The 15,236-nt window shown below is 52.8% G+C and overlaps 1 protein-coding gene across 1 annotated transcript in view; it reads right to left on the bottom strand.

The window, feature by feature from the left end:
* Nucleotides 1-13,790, bottom strand: part of ADGRD1 (adhesion G protein-coupled receptor D1) — a 122,335-nt gene extending 108,545 nt beyond the window's left edge. The window contains exons 1-4 of the mRNA XM_039249578.1: nt 13,555-13,790; nt 13,424-13,463; nt 3,758-3,841; nt 1,491-1,586 (exon numbers count right to left, since the gene is read on the bottom strand). Of these exons, the coding sequence (XP_039105509.1) occupies nt 1,491-1,586; nt 3,758-3,841; nt 13,424-13,463; nt 13,555-13,656 (322 nt within the window). The 5' untranslated portion in view covers nt 13,657-13,790. The remainder of the gene's footprint in view (nt 1-1,490; nt 1,587-3,757; nt 3,842-13,423; nt 13,464-13,554) is intronic.
* Between the last annotated feature and the right edge of the window lie 1,446 nt (nt 13,791-15,236).

Here is a 15,236-nt window from a genome sequence, read left to right as displayed (position 1 = left end):
CTCTCTGACCCTCCCCTGCTCACGCTGTCTCTCTCCCTCTCTCTCCTAGAAATAAATAAAAATAAAACATAAAAAAATAAAAAAATAAATAAAAAAAAACCACACCCTTTGAGTTCTCACTGGAACCCCCTAATCCTAGACGTGGGAACCCACAATTTTGAAAGAATCCACAGTCAGACTCTAGGAGAAACACCCAGAGTCATGTCTCAAACAGTCACAGCAGGGCCCCCCCCAGCACTAGGCTGAGTGGCCGTGCGCCGCGGCCAGTGCTCGCTGCCCTGTTCCCCATGGCGAACGTACCCAGTGCTGCGTGTGAGGTAAATGGTTTACAGAATCGATAAGTGAGGACTATAAAAGTCCAGCATGATTAGGCATTTATTGTTCATTGGGGTCAAAGTCGCCCAGATACGTCCTCTGCCTACGGGCACAGGCCCACTGCCCTCGAGCCATCAGGCAGCAGGACCTGAACGGCAGAGTGACTGAGGTCTGTGGGCCTGACGGTGACCCCCACTCGTTCTTCCAACAACCACTGTCAAGTGGAGAGCCCGCTCAAAGGGCCTCAGTGTTCTTGGGTTTTACATTATTTTTTGTCTATCTCATTTATGGCAGGGATGGGGGAGGTGGAATCTATATCTTACAAAATTAAATTTATTGCAAAATTAAATTAGCAGTTGCATAATTGAGTCAGGCTGTATAAACCCCTCAGCAAGACTGTTTGACTGGGGAAATTAATTTTGGACGCCAAACAGGTCACAGCTGAGAGAGCAATCAGGTTATGTGCTGTGCTGAAAACAGAGGAAAGGTCGATGCCAGAATGATCTGCACTGACTTTCTATCCTGCTTGGGTAGATGCCGCAGACGCTGCTCTCCCTGGAGCTTTGAGCTGCCGAAGAAAACACGAAACACAGGGGCTCTGAGGTTATTAAGTGAGATAATAATTTAACCCTGACTCCAGTGGGCGTTTATAAAACAGCTTCTAATAACTAAAAAAAAAAAATCCAGCTACAGAAGAAAGGCTGATTTTAATGTTTATACAAGATCAAATTTGGGGGTGAGGTCTTTTAAGATCAACTTCAATTTTTCCATTCAAAGGTTATGCTGTTCCTCCCTGAAAGAATATACACCATTTAAAAATCCAAACAACTTCTATTTTTAGAAAATATTTCATCTTGTGTCTGTCTCGTCCTGAAAACACATAGCTGGTTTGGAAGACCCTGGTCACGTGAGAGCTTCTAAGCCCCTTCTAATGTATGGTGACTGGCGGTACTTCCTCTAGACATAGCCGGAAACAGTTATTCCTAACAACCTGGGCGTTTGGTGTTCTTGGCTACGTGTTCTTGGCTATAAGTCCTTGGCTATATGTTCTTGTCTATATGCTCATCTGCTGACTAAAACAAAGTGAATTCATGTAGAACCAAGTCAGACTGGCGTCTAAACTCATTGCAGACGCAAACCCAACAAAACAGGGAACGGAAGTTACAAGTGCTCACCTACAGTTGCAGAGAAATTTGAGTAGGCAGAGTCATTGGTACGAACAAAGGTAGAATTATGGGAAGGAAGCACAGTGAGGTTGTGGGTTCGCAATGCTGGGTGGGACAACAAGAAAAAAGCACAACAGATGAGTGACATGAACAACAAATGGAACCAGCATATCTCTCAACCTGACGCGCACCGAGAATCTGTCTCTCGCCCAGCAAGCACCTTGGATTTTGTCTCCCGACCTCACACCTCCCTCCCGCTCCCCGCTCCCACTCTCCCGTATACTGGGCAGTGCCATGGCTCGCACGCTGGCCCGCCAGTCCCAAAGCCGGGGTGCGAATGCTGCTGGCTTTTGCCACAAACGTGGGCTCCAATGTGCTGTGTGCCACCCCCTGCGATGCCTAGTTGAGAGATATGAAACTGAGCCCGGCCGTAAAACGGCCTTAACACAAGGATCGTGGTGGTGACGTCACAACTGATGAGGTAGAAACACAGCATGAAGACGATGGCACGATTTTACGACAAATGGACCGAACAACAGAGGGTTCAGCGACAAATGACAGCAGCGCGACTGCCAAGTGGCTTCCAAAGCCATTCAGCTGTCCCTGGAGGCAAAACGTGCTGCCGGATCCTGCTCCTCGTTTCTTAAGGAGCCTGTGATCACACTGAAACGAGACAGCAGAGCATCGTGACGTGAAGAATGGCCCGGGGGGAGCAGCGGCGAGAGGTGGCCATCTGCCGGTTCCAGGACAGACAGAAGCACACGGAGTCTCCGGGCAGTCAGCACCCTGGCCCAAGCGCGACAGTGCCTCCGTGATCACACTGCTTCCTCCGCGAGAATTCCTCACGGGTGAAGGAGTGCAAGGAGCCCAGAGTCACTGGTTTGGTCACAAGAATGAGGTGTGCTGAGAGAAATACAGTTATTTGAGTTATTGTTTGAAATAACCGCTAAAATGTTAGTGTCTGTGTCCTGGGAAGTGAGCTGCGTCGACGATGAATTTTCCACTTGCTGGAATGACCTCTTTTCCCAGGCTTTGAAATAAAAGGCCTGAGAAACGAAATGAGATGATGATGGGGTGGGGCGGGGGCTGGGGTACAGTTTATTGTAACCCAAGCTGCTCATATAATGACTTCCCAGGGACTTCTCATCCTCGCAGCGCAGGCTGTTTGGAGAAAATGGGAGCAGCAGGCGGGTTCTCAGGCCTGCACGGGGGGGTGGGGGGAGGAAGGGGGGAAGCTGAGTGCACAGAGGCTGGTCTTGCACACGTGGGCCCTTCCCCTCAGGAGGACCTGCTTCGCTCCCACTCTGAGGATACCCGTGGCCCAGGCCTCAGCTCAAAAGCCTCTAAATGAAAATTTAAGGGAAATGGTTTAGAATCTTCGGTGGCAATTTACGGCAGCACATTAAGTCGGGGGGCCGGGAAAACGCCAGTGTGCAGCCGTGGAAAGCGCAGTAATCAGCAATGTGCGGGCTTCTTAAAAAAACAAAACCCAGGCACAGAACCAGAAGAGACACCGTGTGGGCATGTGCCGGAGTGGCGGCCCCGTACACCTCTTGCTGTGCACGTCAGCCATGTGACATAATCCAAGGCAATAAGGAAATAAACATTTTAATGTAAAAACGCAAGCCACTCAAAACTTCTACTGGGAAGAAGTTTGTTTTCGGAGTGGAAGAAAGAGCTCAGGGACGCCTGGGGTCTCACCTTGTGGCTCATGTCTGAGTGGAGTCAGGGGGAGACTTTACTTTCCGTGGACTAAGAGACCATGGGAGCATCTTAAGTGATGTTGGTTGGGTCTATGGGGCTGCCAGTGATGTGTTTGGAAGTGGATTGGTGGGTGGGGGTGCCTTTGCGAGTGAGCCGGTGACCCAGGGACGCGCACATTTGTCCCGGCGCTTGGCTCAGATGGACCCCCGTTTGGCAGATGTGCAGACTATGCCAGTTTGGTCTGGAAAATGCACATCTAGATGCCTACGTATGGTTGATGCACCATCTGTAGCTTTGAACTTCCAGCTATGCCTTTTGTTTAACGGTTTTACTGGGGAAAATGCACACACGTTAATAATACTTTGAGCCTTAAGTTCTGTCCTTCAATGACAAAAATATATAAAAGTTCTAGTAAAATACTTTGGGTTAATGACGATTGGGGGGCACTCCACAATTCGTGTTCCTCTCCACTCGCCTCTCAGCAGAAGCTGTCCCCGTCTGCCTCCCCTGATGGCCCCACCCCGGGCCCCCCCGTCCCTGCGGACTCCGGTATCCTCACCACCCCCGTCTACCTCCAGTCGTGTCCTGAAGTTCGTGGATCCCGTCCACAGTTTCCAGCGGCCAGTAATGGGAAGCGGAAGCCAAGACCTCAAACCCTTAGGGGAAGAAAAGAATAAAGATGTTAAATCATCATTAGGAGGGAAGAGATGCTTTCCTTCACATCATGAACGGAGGGAAGAGGAATTGCATCACAGGGACAATGGGATTCGTTACAAAGGCATTTGCATACATCCAACACACTCCTGGTTTTGAAAAGAACTCTTAATAAAATATAGAAATCAATAGTTGGGGGGCTCAGTCGGTTGAGTGTCCAACTTCAGCTCAGGTCATGATCTCATGGTTCGTGGGTTTGAGCCCCATGTCGGGCTCTGTGCTGACAGCTCGGAGCCTGGAGCCTGTTTCAGATTCTGTGTCTCCCTCTCTCTCTGCCTCTCCTCCACTTATGCTCTGTCTCTCTCTCTCAAAAATAAATAAACATTAAAACGAAAACAAAAAATGTGTGTGTGTGTGTATAGATATATATATATCGGTGAACATTTCCTCAATGTGAGAAAGCGTGATAAATACAAATGAGCAGACTCCTCTGAACTGAAGGGAGCAAGAGCCACCAAGCTTAGTGGGGCCACAACAGGAGCATGTCACGAGGGTCAGGAGAAGGACAAGAATGGCCATTATCCCATTATTGTTTTATATTGTTTTGTAGACCTTGTTGATGCACCCAGGAGAGAGAAAGAAATCAGGTTACAATGATTTAAAATGAGGAGAACACCGGCACCAATATGGCCAACATCACGTAAGGCTCGTGACAAACAGCTCCTTAGTTCGCCGTGACAAGGAAGGTTAGGTAATTTGATCGTTAGCCCGTTTGTTGAGACGAGGGGTCGGTGCTTCCGCAGAAACCGCTCCGCAGGCTGGTTTGGCGAGCAGCGCTCCCTCCCCATCTTTCTGTACGCACCCTGCTCTCTGAATACTAACAATTAACCGCTCCAGAATTTCCTTTGTGACCCTTGGACTTTGAACAGACATGATTTTGTGCAGCTAGAATGTGTCCGGCCTCTGATCCCACTTAATACCACCGGAACTACTTCATTTATTTGCTTCTATCCCGGTCCCCTCATGGGGTCTGGGCAAAAGTCCCGGGGGGGGGAGGGGCGCACCCCTCACGCACCCAGCCCCTCGCCTGGCTCCAATCTGCTCCTAGACCAGCTCTCTGTGGGGAGTTCCCAGCAGTGGAAAGAATGGTCCAGAGGACTAAATAATAGTCAACCGCCCAAGTGTCTGCCAGATCACAGACCAGAAAAATTAATAAAGTAGTCTTTGCGTTATTCATCATAAAACTATTTTTAAAGAGGAGATAATATGATTCTTATTTTCAAATGAGGTGTGCCTGATCATGGAAAAATGAAACAGGATTACAAATAAGAAAATAATTCTGTAAGTGAAACACTCTTACACACAAGGAAAGATCTGAGTAGCGAGGCTTATATGGACGTGACGTGTGACAGAGTCAGCAGTGTCCCCGCGTTCCAACACTCACGCTAACGCGCGGTGTGGAGAAAAGTTCTCATCTGTAAATGCAGCCGACAGAAAGAAGATGTTGCCGTCCGAACGAATAAGAAGAAACAACAATATAATATTTCACAAAGAAAAAAGATAATAATACCAAGGGATGTACAATAACCCTTGAATAAGCAAAGAATTTAGCCTATTTGTGCAAAAGAAAACTCAAAATCATAAAACTATCAACCAACCGTCTAATTAATACATAAATATGGGGAAATCTGTTGTAAACATGCTGAGAGAAAGCTCGTGATGGGGCCTTTGTGGGCGGGGGTGGGGCGGCACTCGCACTCGCACACGGCGAAGACCTGTCATGAGGTCGCAGCTCGAAAGAGAATTTGGCAAATGCGCATGAACAAGACAGTTCCGTGGAAAAGACCCATAAATATCCCCCCGCGCATGTGAAGCTTTAGTTTATGATGAAAGTGCTATTTTAAACCAGAAGAGGAACACTCAGCAGACGGTTTTGGAGTCAGTTAGCCACCTACAAAAAACCCAAGATCCCGAACTCTCTATACCGTCACAATTTCCAGAAGGATCAAACTATAAATGTGATTACAGAAAAAATAATAAACATAAAAGCTTCTGAGAAAACCAGGTAATGAATTTGACTATGCGAATTCTTTAAATTGCCATACATAAGGGGCACCTGGGTGGCTCAGTCAGCTGAGCGTCCAATTTTGGCTCAGGTCATGACCTCATGGTTCGTGGGTTCGGGCCCCACGTCGGGCTCTGTGCTGACAGCTCAGAGCCTGGAGCCTGTTTCAGATTCTGTGTCTCCCTCTCTCTCTGACCCTCCCCCACTCATTCTCCCTCTCTCTCTCAAAAATAAACATTAAAAAAAATTTTAATTTCTGTGTGTAAAAATAAACCAAGTTAAAGCGAACAAGAGAATGATTTTATGTAATACATAGGACAGAAATGTACCCATGTCTTTTTAAAGAACAGTATGAAATGTATTGCATTCGTTAAAACGCCTACTATTAAGAAAATTTAAGCCGACAGAACACTGGGGCCACGGGTGTAAACAGGCAGTTCGAAGGAAAAGAAATGCAAATTATTTTTAAATATATGAAAAGATGTCAAACCCTGCTCATAATTTTTAGAGGCACTTTAAAACAACAGTGATTTCTTGGGGCGCCTGGGTGGCTTAGTCGGTTAAGCGTCCGACTTTCGCTTGGGTCATGATCTCGCGGTTCGTGGGTTCGAGCCCCGCGTCGGGCTCTGTGCTGACTGCCAGCTCAGAGCCTGGAGCCTGTTTCAGAGTCTGTGACTCCCTCTCTCTCTGGCCCTCCCCTGCTCACGCTGTCTCTCTCTCTCTCCTAGAAATAAATAAAACATTAAAAAAAAAATTTATAAAAAAAATAAAACAACAGTGAGCCAGTCTGTCCCAGCCCACCCTGCCGACTGACAAACGGACCACTCGGTGTACCCGGTTAGTGAGTTCACCGCATTTTTGGAGGAAGTTACAGCCTTTCTGGAGGGCATTACGGCAATAGCTATACAAACTTTAAGTGCACTTTCATCTAGTAATTCTGCTCCTAGGAGGTTACTCTAGACACAGAATCACACATGGGATCAAAGAGCTACGTAGGAGGACATTTCTTGCAGGACTTAAACATATATATTATATATATTGCAGGACTTATATACTATAGTATATAGTATCAAAAGCGTGGGAACATCTACATAATAGCCGAGGTGTCACTAGGAGAAGTGAGCAGGCTGAGACACTTGGGCTGATGTGAAATGTTCCTCATTGGAACATTTCACATTATATTGTTAAAAAAAAAAAAAAAAAAAAAACCAACGTGAGAGAAAAATGTGATACTATCAACTCTTTGTGGAAAACCCAGCTGTCCCTCCAGCAAGGAGGGAGGGAAGGGGAGAGAGAGAGAGATTTTGCACGGATACCCTTAGAAACCGATGGCGGTATTTTACGGGCGAGGAAATTAAGGAAATGGATGTTAGATGTAAGAGGAAGATTTCTAGTCCTTTATATTTCTGTCCTAGGCAAATGTTTGGACATGTCTTCCTTTAAAAACTTCTAAAATTGAAGACACGTGGCTTCAGCCCATGTGCCCTGGCAACAGCTCTACACTAGCAATGCGATATCGGGACTTGGAAATGTAAAAGTCAAAACTACTCATCTCCATTTCTACCATGCTTTCTCCCCCAACCCTCAACGTAGGATATTCATTTTGAAGAGGGGACACATCGTCGACTTGTTATTCAATTCATCCGGGGAGAGTTGGGGGCGGGGAGGGTCAGAAAAGGAAATCACCTCTGTAGTGCAAAGAGCAGATATGGTGGGTTCATCACAGCCCACATCTTCATAAAATAAACCGTGGACAACAAATCCTTCCCCGGCATCCCCGTGTACAGGCAGCCACCGCCCGCTCTGGGCAGAAGGGCTGATGGTGGTCTTGTTCACACAGAAAGATCCCCCCGGCCAAAGCTAGCTAGTCTTTGGGAGAAGGGGGGTGGGGTCCTCAGAGGGCCTGCTATCCTACATCATCAGCTTCAGCCAAGGGCAAAGCCCCCACCCCACATTGCCCGGGGTCTTGTAACCGGCAGCGCTGAGTGGGTCCAACAGACTGGAAGTAGGCGCAGGAGGGTTCGCAGGCTGTGATGTGCGCAGGGCCCAGGGTCCCCCACCCAGCAGGCGGTCTAATTCCGCAACAGGTGCCAGAAGCAGGTGTCAAACGGTTCTCGGGAGCCGGGGCTGGGCCCACTGGGAAATGTGTGTCCCGAGGACGGGAGCGGGGCGTCTGGCTACTTTGAGGGGGAGGTTGGAAACCCAGATTTTTGTGAAATCTCCCCGAATTTTAATGTTACCAATTAAGGTTGTTATTTTGGGGCGCCTAGGTGGCTCAGTCGGTGAAGTGTCTGACTCTTGATTTCTGCTCAGGTCATGATCTCACGGGTCGTGGGATGGAGCCCCGCACTGGGCTCTGTGCTGACGGTGCGGAGCCTGCTTGGGATTCTCTCTCTCTCACTCTCTCTGCCCTTCCCTGGCTCATTCTCTCTCTTCCTCTCTCTCTCTCTCAAAAATAAATAAATAAAGGGGCGCCTGGGTGGCTTAGTCGGTTGAGCGTCCGACTTTCGCTTGGGTCATGATCTCGCGGTTCGTGGGTTCGAGCCCCGCGTCGGGCTCTGTGCTGACTGCCAGCTCAGAGCCTGGAGCCTGTTTCAGAGTCTGTGACTCCCTCTCTCTCTGACCCTCCCCTGCTCACGCTGTCTCTCTCTCTCTCTCCTAGAAATAAATAAAACATTAAAAAAATTTTTTAATAAATAAATAAAATTTAAAGAAAATTAATTTTTTTAAAGTGGTTATTTTCATTAAAAATTGCGTGGTGCCGATAAGACATGGCCAAGAACTAAATTCACCAGGGAGGTTCCCCTTTATACCCTAAGGCGTAAACAACCCACAGCCCTATAAGTGTCGTCAAAACAAGAAAATCTTATTCCGGGGCTATTTTCCCAAAACGGAAGGTGACCTGAGGTCTCCAGGTTCTAAGAGCACCTGGTTTCCAGCAGATAAACCTCGTACAGCCTGTGGGTCTGCTTAGACAAGACAGCGAGCCCTGGGACATTGTGGCTCAGTGGGGCTTCAGACACGCCCGGCCCTGAATAATACAGAGACAGAGAGAGACAGACAGAGAGAGAGAGAGAGAGACTTAAAACCTTTTATTTTTCCTCCTCAGTTTTCCTTCCGGGCCCCGCACGCCCAGCGCTGCCCCCGGACCTGCTCCTGGTGTCCGTGAGCGGAGCCCCCATCCCTCGAGGCCGCGGCCAAGTGCCCGCCCGGCGCCCCACTGCCCCATCCGACAGAGCCATCGCACAGGACTCAGCCCCGCCACGGCCGAGCCGCCGGCCCGCTGCCTGCAGCTCTTCCCCGAGAGCCAGCGGCCATCTCTCCGGGGCCCCAGCCCGATGGCCCAGACGACGGCGCTTTGCTCACGGCACTTACTATTACTCGAGTATTTCTGCTTGTTGTCTGTCTCCTGTGTCTGAATCTCTGTGGCTTGTGTGCAGAGACCGTGTGCTACGCACACCATATTCTCACGTCTAAAATAAGGCCTGGTGTGTGTGTGTGGGGGGGTGTCTGTGGGTGTGTGTCTGTGTCTGTGTGTGTCTGTGTGTCTGCGTCATCCAGATTTCTGCATTTAGATTCTCCCCAAAACTGTAATCTTAGCAAATATTTTTTTAAAACTATATAAGCAGCGTGGCTGATGAAATGTAATAGTGAATAAATGAATAAACATAGAAAGAATATATATATAATTCTGAATATATATATACCCCCATCTCTACTTATCAAATTTCCATTATTCAATAGGTAATAAACATTATTTTTTTAATTCCATCATAAACACTTTTTCTGCACCAGGAAGACGAGGAATAGTTTCTGCCGTGACCTCGTGATTCTGACTGTCCCTTGCAGGCCCTGTATCACCGAGATGGTGACATACGCTGACTCAACGTATTGCAGGGACTATTTTGCAATATATACAAATATCGGATCGTTATGTTGTATGGCTCAAACTAAGATAATACTATATGTCAATTATACCTCAATAAAAAAATATAAAGGGAACAAACTGTTGGTTTGCACAGAAAAAAAAAAACTAGTATGTAACTCTAGGGAATTATAATTACTATAATCATCTTCTCTGGCTTCCCAGGACTCTAAATAGGGCTGGTGAGGTGAGGCATCCGACCCCCGGGAACTGGGTGGGAACCAGCCGCTCTGTGTACCCAGGGCCAGGGGAATTCTGGACATGGAAGTGTTTTAAGCTCCCTTTTCCTCATTACAAAAGTTATCTGTGAGAGGCATGCTGATAAATGTTTCATAAATGCCCTCGTTTCTTGGCTGGCACCACGGACGGATTTAGAGTCTTAGCACTGTCCTCGCAACAGAGCAAGGACTCGGCGGCCGGAGGAAAAATTCCAGACGCGGGGGACCCGGCTTCCCCTGTCCGGGCCTCACCTTCGCAGCTGCACATGGGGATGTGGGCCGGACCGCCTCCGGTTCCGTTCAGTGACAGCATGCTGTAATTTCTCCAAAATGACAGTCCGAGGTCACAGATAAACATAGATGATACGAAGGCTCAGAATGATTTAAAGTTGCCTTTCAGTTATTTAAACAACTAAACACCCGGCGGAGATAAAGGCCTAGCTAATGGCTGGCAGGCTGGGCCGGGGCAGGCGGGCGGGGCAGGTGACCCGGGCAGGTGGCCGCGCACCTGCAGTTGAGATCTGGCGGCCTTGCTGTCTTCGCGGACTCGCTCCCTCAGGACTGACAGCACAGAGCCAAGCCAACGTTTACTGAGCGCCTACTGTACGAGAGCTCGAGTGCTAGGTCCCAACGAGGCAGGGAAGGCTAACTAGTGCTGGTCAGACCTAAAAAGAAAAGTCTGGGGGCCCCTGGGTGGCTCAGTTGGTTAAGCGTCCGACTTCGGCTCAGGTCATGATCTCGCGGTTTGTGGGTTCGAGCCCCGCGTCGGGCTCTGTGCTGACAGCTCAGAGCCTGGAGCTGCTTCGGATTCTGTGTCTCCCTCTCTCTCTGACCCTCCCCCGCTCATGCTCTCTCTCTCTTTCTATCAAAAATAAATAAATATCAAAAATAATTTTTAAGGTAAATAAAGAAAAGAGAAAGAGCAGTGTGGTGTGGGGACCCTGTGGGGCCGCCTTCAGTGCTGCGCACCCCTCCCGCCCCGGCTGTCCTGTCTGTCTGTCCGTCCGCAGGAGGGCAGAGAGGCTGCCTCAGAGGACCCTTTGGAGGACTGCACGGGACTTAGGTCGTTTTTAAATTCCTGCTCAACTTTCCTTAGAACAAAACAGTGCAGGTGACACGGCCGTTCCCGCAGGGGTGGGGATTTAGATTCTCGCGAATGTTCCCTCTAGGAACAGGCTCTGGCTTGTTTTGTGTCCGTGAGTGAGGGGGTGCCCTTGAGAGGTACAGGGGCTGGGCCTTTCCCTCCGGACTTCCTCTTGGGACCCTGCAGGCCTGGGCCCAGAAGCCCCGAGGGTGCCGCATGCTCGGGGGTCAGACTTCTCCGCAGGAAAGGGCGCTGAGCAGAGGGCAGGAGGTGGGGAGAGAGACAACTAAAGGAGAAGGGAGAGGAAGAGGAGGGGAGATAGAGAGAGAAAGACAGAGATGGAGACATGGACACAGAGACAGAGGGACAGAAACAGATACCCGGAGAAAGAGAGGCAGAGACAGTGAGAGACATACAGAAACAAAGAGACAGAGACAGAAACATGGAGAAATAGAGACAGAGACACAGAGAGATAGAGACAGACAGGGAAGCACATACAGACAGAGACAGGGAGACATAGGGAGAGACAGAGAGACAGACACGGGAAGAAGGGAGGGAGGGAGGAGGGAGGGAGGGAGGAGGCAGGGAGGGAGGAGGGTGGGGGGAAGACAGCGCAAGCAGCAGGGGCTTGTCCGCAAGCAAACCCCCCAGTGATTCTTGTAAAGAAGGGGGAGGAAGAGCCGGAGAGACCCTGAGACGCAGGAAGCGAGACAAGAAGAGAAGCCGTGGGCGTGGACATCGGTGAGACCGCCGAGCACCTCCGCTCCGCACGCCCCTGCCCTGCACCGTCCCCACGTCTGCACTCCCGCCATCCCTCTGCCGAGCTAGTTGGGCACCCGGGTCGGGTCAGGGCGCGAGAGGGGCCCTGTCTCCACGTGCAGCAGAGACTGAGTCAAACCCTCCTTGTGTGCAGCCGTGTGTGCACGCGTGTGGACAGGTGTGTGCAGACGTGTGAACAGGTGTGTGCACATGTCTGGACAGGTTGCATCTGTGCACACGCATGTGGACAGAGGTGTGTACACAGGTGTGCGTGTGTGCATGTGTGTGGATGGTTGTGTGCACAGGTGTGTGTGTGGACAGGTATGTGTACACATGTGTGGCTGTGTGTCCACGCATGTGGACAGGTGTGTGTGTGGACGGGTGTGCGTGTGTGGATGGATGTGTGTGCACGCGTGCAGATGGTTGTGTGCATGGGTGTGGGTGTGTGTGGACAGGTGTGCGTGTGTGTGCACATGTGTGGACAGGCGTGTGTGGACACGTGTGCATGTGTGCAGGCACGTGGATGGTTGTGTGCATGGGTGTGGGTGTGTGTGGACACGTGTGCACACGCAGGGATACATGCACGGATGAGACGTGGCCAGGACACAATCTGGAAACCGCCCCCTGCTTCCTCTCCCAGCCTGGGCGGCGGGGAGGGCCTGCCCGCACTCCAGCAGGAAGGGGGGAGGAGGGGAGAGCCTCAGGCGGACACCACAGGGCCCTTTCCTCTCTGTGGGCTCCCTGGTGGGGGAGGGGAGCACGTGGACAGTCACAGCCTTCACACCTTCTCTAACAAGGGGGTGAACTTGGATGTTTGGGTCAAGAGAAATGGCGGCACCCCGTCCAGACACGGGAGGCCCAGGCGGGGACGGGCCAGCGGCATCGCCCGCGAGGGAGACCCTGCAGCCCCACAGGGACGCTCGCGCTGCCCGAAGGCGCCGCCCTGCTGGTGACAGTGGCGGGTGGGAGCCCGGTGGCCCCTCAGCTGGGAGTCGGAGGCGGCCTCACCAGGGGTCAGGCTTTGTTCGCACAGCGCTCGAGCAGGGTCTCGGGGTCCTCGACGGGTTCCCCTCGACCACGCACCGGCGGCCACAGGGGCCCCCGCCTTGCATGCGCCCGCACCTGCCACGCGACCACGCCACTCAGGGACAGCTGGCGGGCCGAGGACTCGCCGTGGCCTGAGCACGTGAGCCCCGCTGGGACGGTGACCCCTGAGTCTGCGTGAAGACGCGGCGCGAGCTCTGGTGCCGGGACGATCAGGGCGCCCAGAGACAAAGGGCAGGGCCGCCGGCCGGGGGGCCGGGGGGCCGGGGGGCCGGGGGACTGGGGTCCAGGGAAGGGGCCGGGGGACCGGGGGGCCGGGGAAGGGGTCGGGGGACCGGGGAAGGGGACAGGGACCCGGGGAAAGAGACAGGGGGCCGGGGAAGGGCCGCCCTCCGTGGGCCGCGGAGACGAGAAACCAAAGCGCGTGGGGACCTGGGCGCCCGGGGGGCCGGCGGCCAGCGGTGAGCAGGGAGCTGGGGGTCCCCTTACCTGGATGGGCCGCTGGCCTGGAGGAGGAGGCTGCCCGCACCTGCACACAAAAGACGGCGCCGTGAGACCCCGCGGGGCGCCCCCGGCGGCGAGAGCGAGGCGGGCGCGGGGAGAGCCCCCGGAGACGTTACCTGAAAGTGGCAGTGAGACAGCAGCAGCCAGGGGCACAGCCAGGGGCACAGCCAGGGGCACAGCCAGGGGCACAGCCAGCACAGCGCCCGCCGCTCCCTCATCTCCTCAGAGGCTGCACCGCGACCCAGCGGAATTCCTGAGCGTCCGTGACAATGCGTGCTCCCTAACTGTCACCTCCCTGGGAAAGGGACATCTCCACGGGGTCCGGAGCGCGAGAAATCTGGTCCTCGTTAGTGTGCGAGGCACCGCCGTCCTGGAGAGCGGGCGTCTCCCCCTCGTCCCCAAACCGGAGCGTCCTCAGCGACCCGCGTCCGTCCAGGACGGTCCCCAGCCGGCCGCGGCTCTCGGGGCCCCGCGGGGCCGTCGCGTCTGCTTTCCCCTCCCGAGTCTGTCTGCCTGCGGCCAGGCTGCCAGCCGGACGCTCGGACCCTCGTCCCTCACCTGGCCGCGGGCGCAGCAGGACGGCTCCGAAGGTCGCCCCGCCGCCCCAGCTCCCGCCCTGACGCAGGCTTGCGCCCCGTCCTGGCTCTGGGTGGAGAGCGAATGATGTCAGACTCTCTCCTCAAACTTTGTTCTGCTCTGCTTCTCTATTTATACCCCGGCTGCTGCGTCTTCCTGGGTCCTAACACCAGTCTGTTGAGAGCGGCCGGCCGAACAGGCAGCGTGTCTGCGGAGACGGGGTGTTTCCCGCCCGCGCCCCCAAAGGCAGAGGAAATGCTCACAAAGAAAACGGACCGCGAGCCGCGAGCCCTGAGCCTTGTTTGTGGAAGGGAGGGGGCGATGTACAGACGGAAAGCGAGAAGCGACCACACCCACGTGCCCCCAGATCGGAGCCACCACGTTCCTCTCTTTAACCCTTTTAGAGGCGCGTGAGAGGCGCGGGGCCGTGTGCAGGGCGCGCGGGCTTCCAGCAGCCATCGCCGTCCCCACGATCCCGTTCTCCGTGCGGTAACAGTCAGACCCCACGCAGCCGGCGCCTCATCTACTCGACACCAGGAGTTTACCCCCAATCTGCCCCAAATCTGCGATCGCACACAATCAGTCCCAGCTGGAATTTGCTCTGAGACTTGACCAGTGCTTCCCGCCCCGGCCGCCCCGGCCCTGCAGGCTGTGTGTTCTTAGGCAGGTTACTGAACCTCCCTGGGTTCAGAGTCCTCGTCCCTGGAATGGAGGCGGCAGCCCCCACCCGCCCCCCAGGGTTGTAATGAGAAATGAGGGGGTGCACACAAGGCTCCTAACACCGCGCTAAGGAAACACGTAGCGCTCCATAAATGCTCACTCCATTTTGCAAGGAGAAAAAAGTCACTCGATAAACACCCGCTGTGACGATTATTATAGAGGCAAGAACACCCGGCAAACGTAAGCTAAGAGCGCTGCCCCCGCCATCCTGACTTTAACTGGAATAAAGTCCCGAATCCCAGCACCTCCTAAAGAGGATACGAAAATGACTTCCCATCTCCACGGGGGAGAGGAAAAATCCAAAACCATGATGCGGGACGTGAGGCGATTGTTTCTAACACACGCGGCGCCCCGGGTCCCAGATACCGTCTGGGAGTGGCTGCCTGTCCCCCGCACTGAAGAGCCGCGAGCTGCATGCTTGGGCCGCACATAGCAATGACCTTTACCCTGCTGCCCAGGCTGGCGCCCTCGGAAAACCGGTTTACCGCCTCTGCGTTCCCGG

This window comes from Hyaena hyaena, unplaced genomic scaffold, assembly GCF_003009895.1.
Source record: "Hyaena hyaena isolate Hyena2069 unplaced genomic scaffold, ASM300989v1 scaffold_343, whole genome shotgun sequence".
NCBI classification, from domain to species: Eukaryota; Metazoa; Chordata; class Mammalia; order Carnivora; family Hyaenidae; genus Hyaena; species Hyaena hyaena.
The sequence above is the reverse complement of the archived record's forward strand: the minus strand, read 5'-3'. Positions and strand labels throughout refer to the sequence as shown.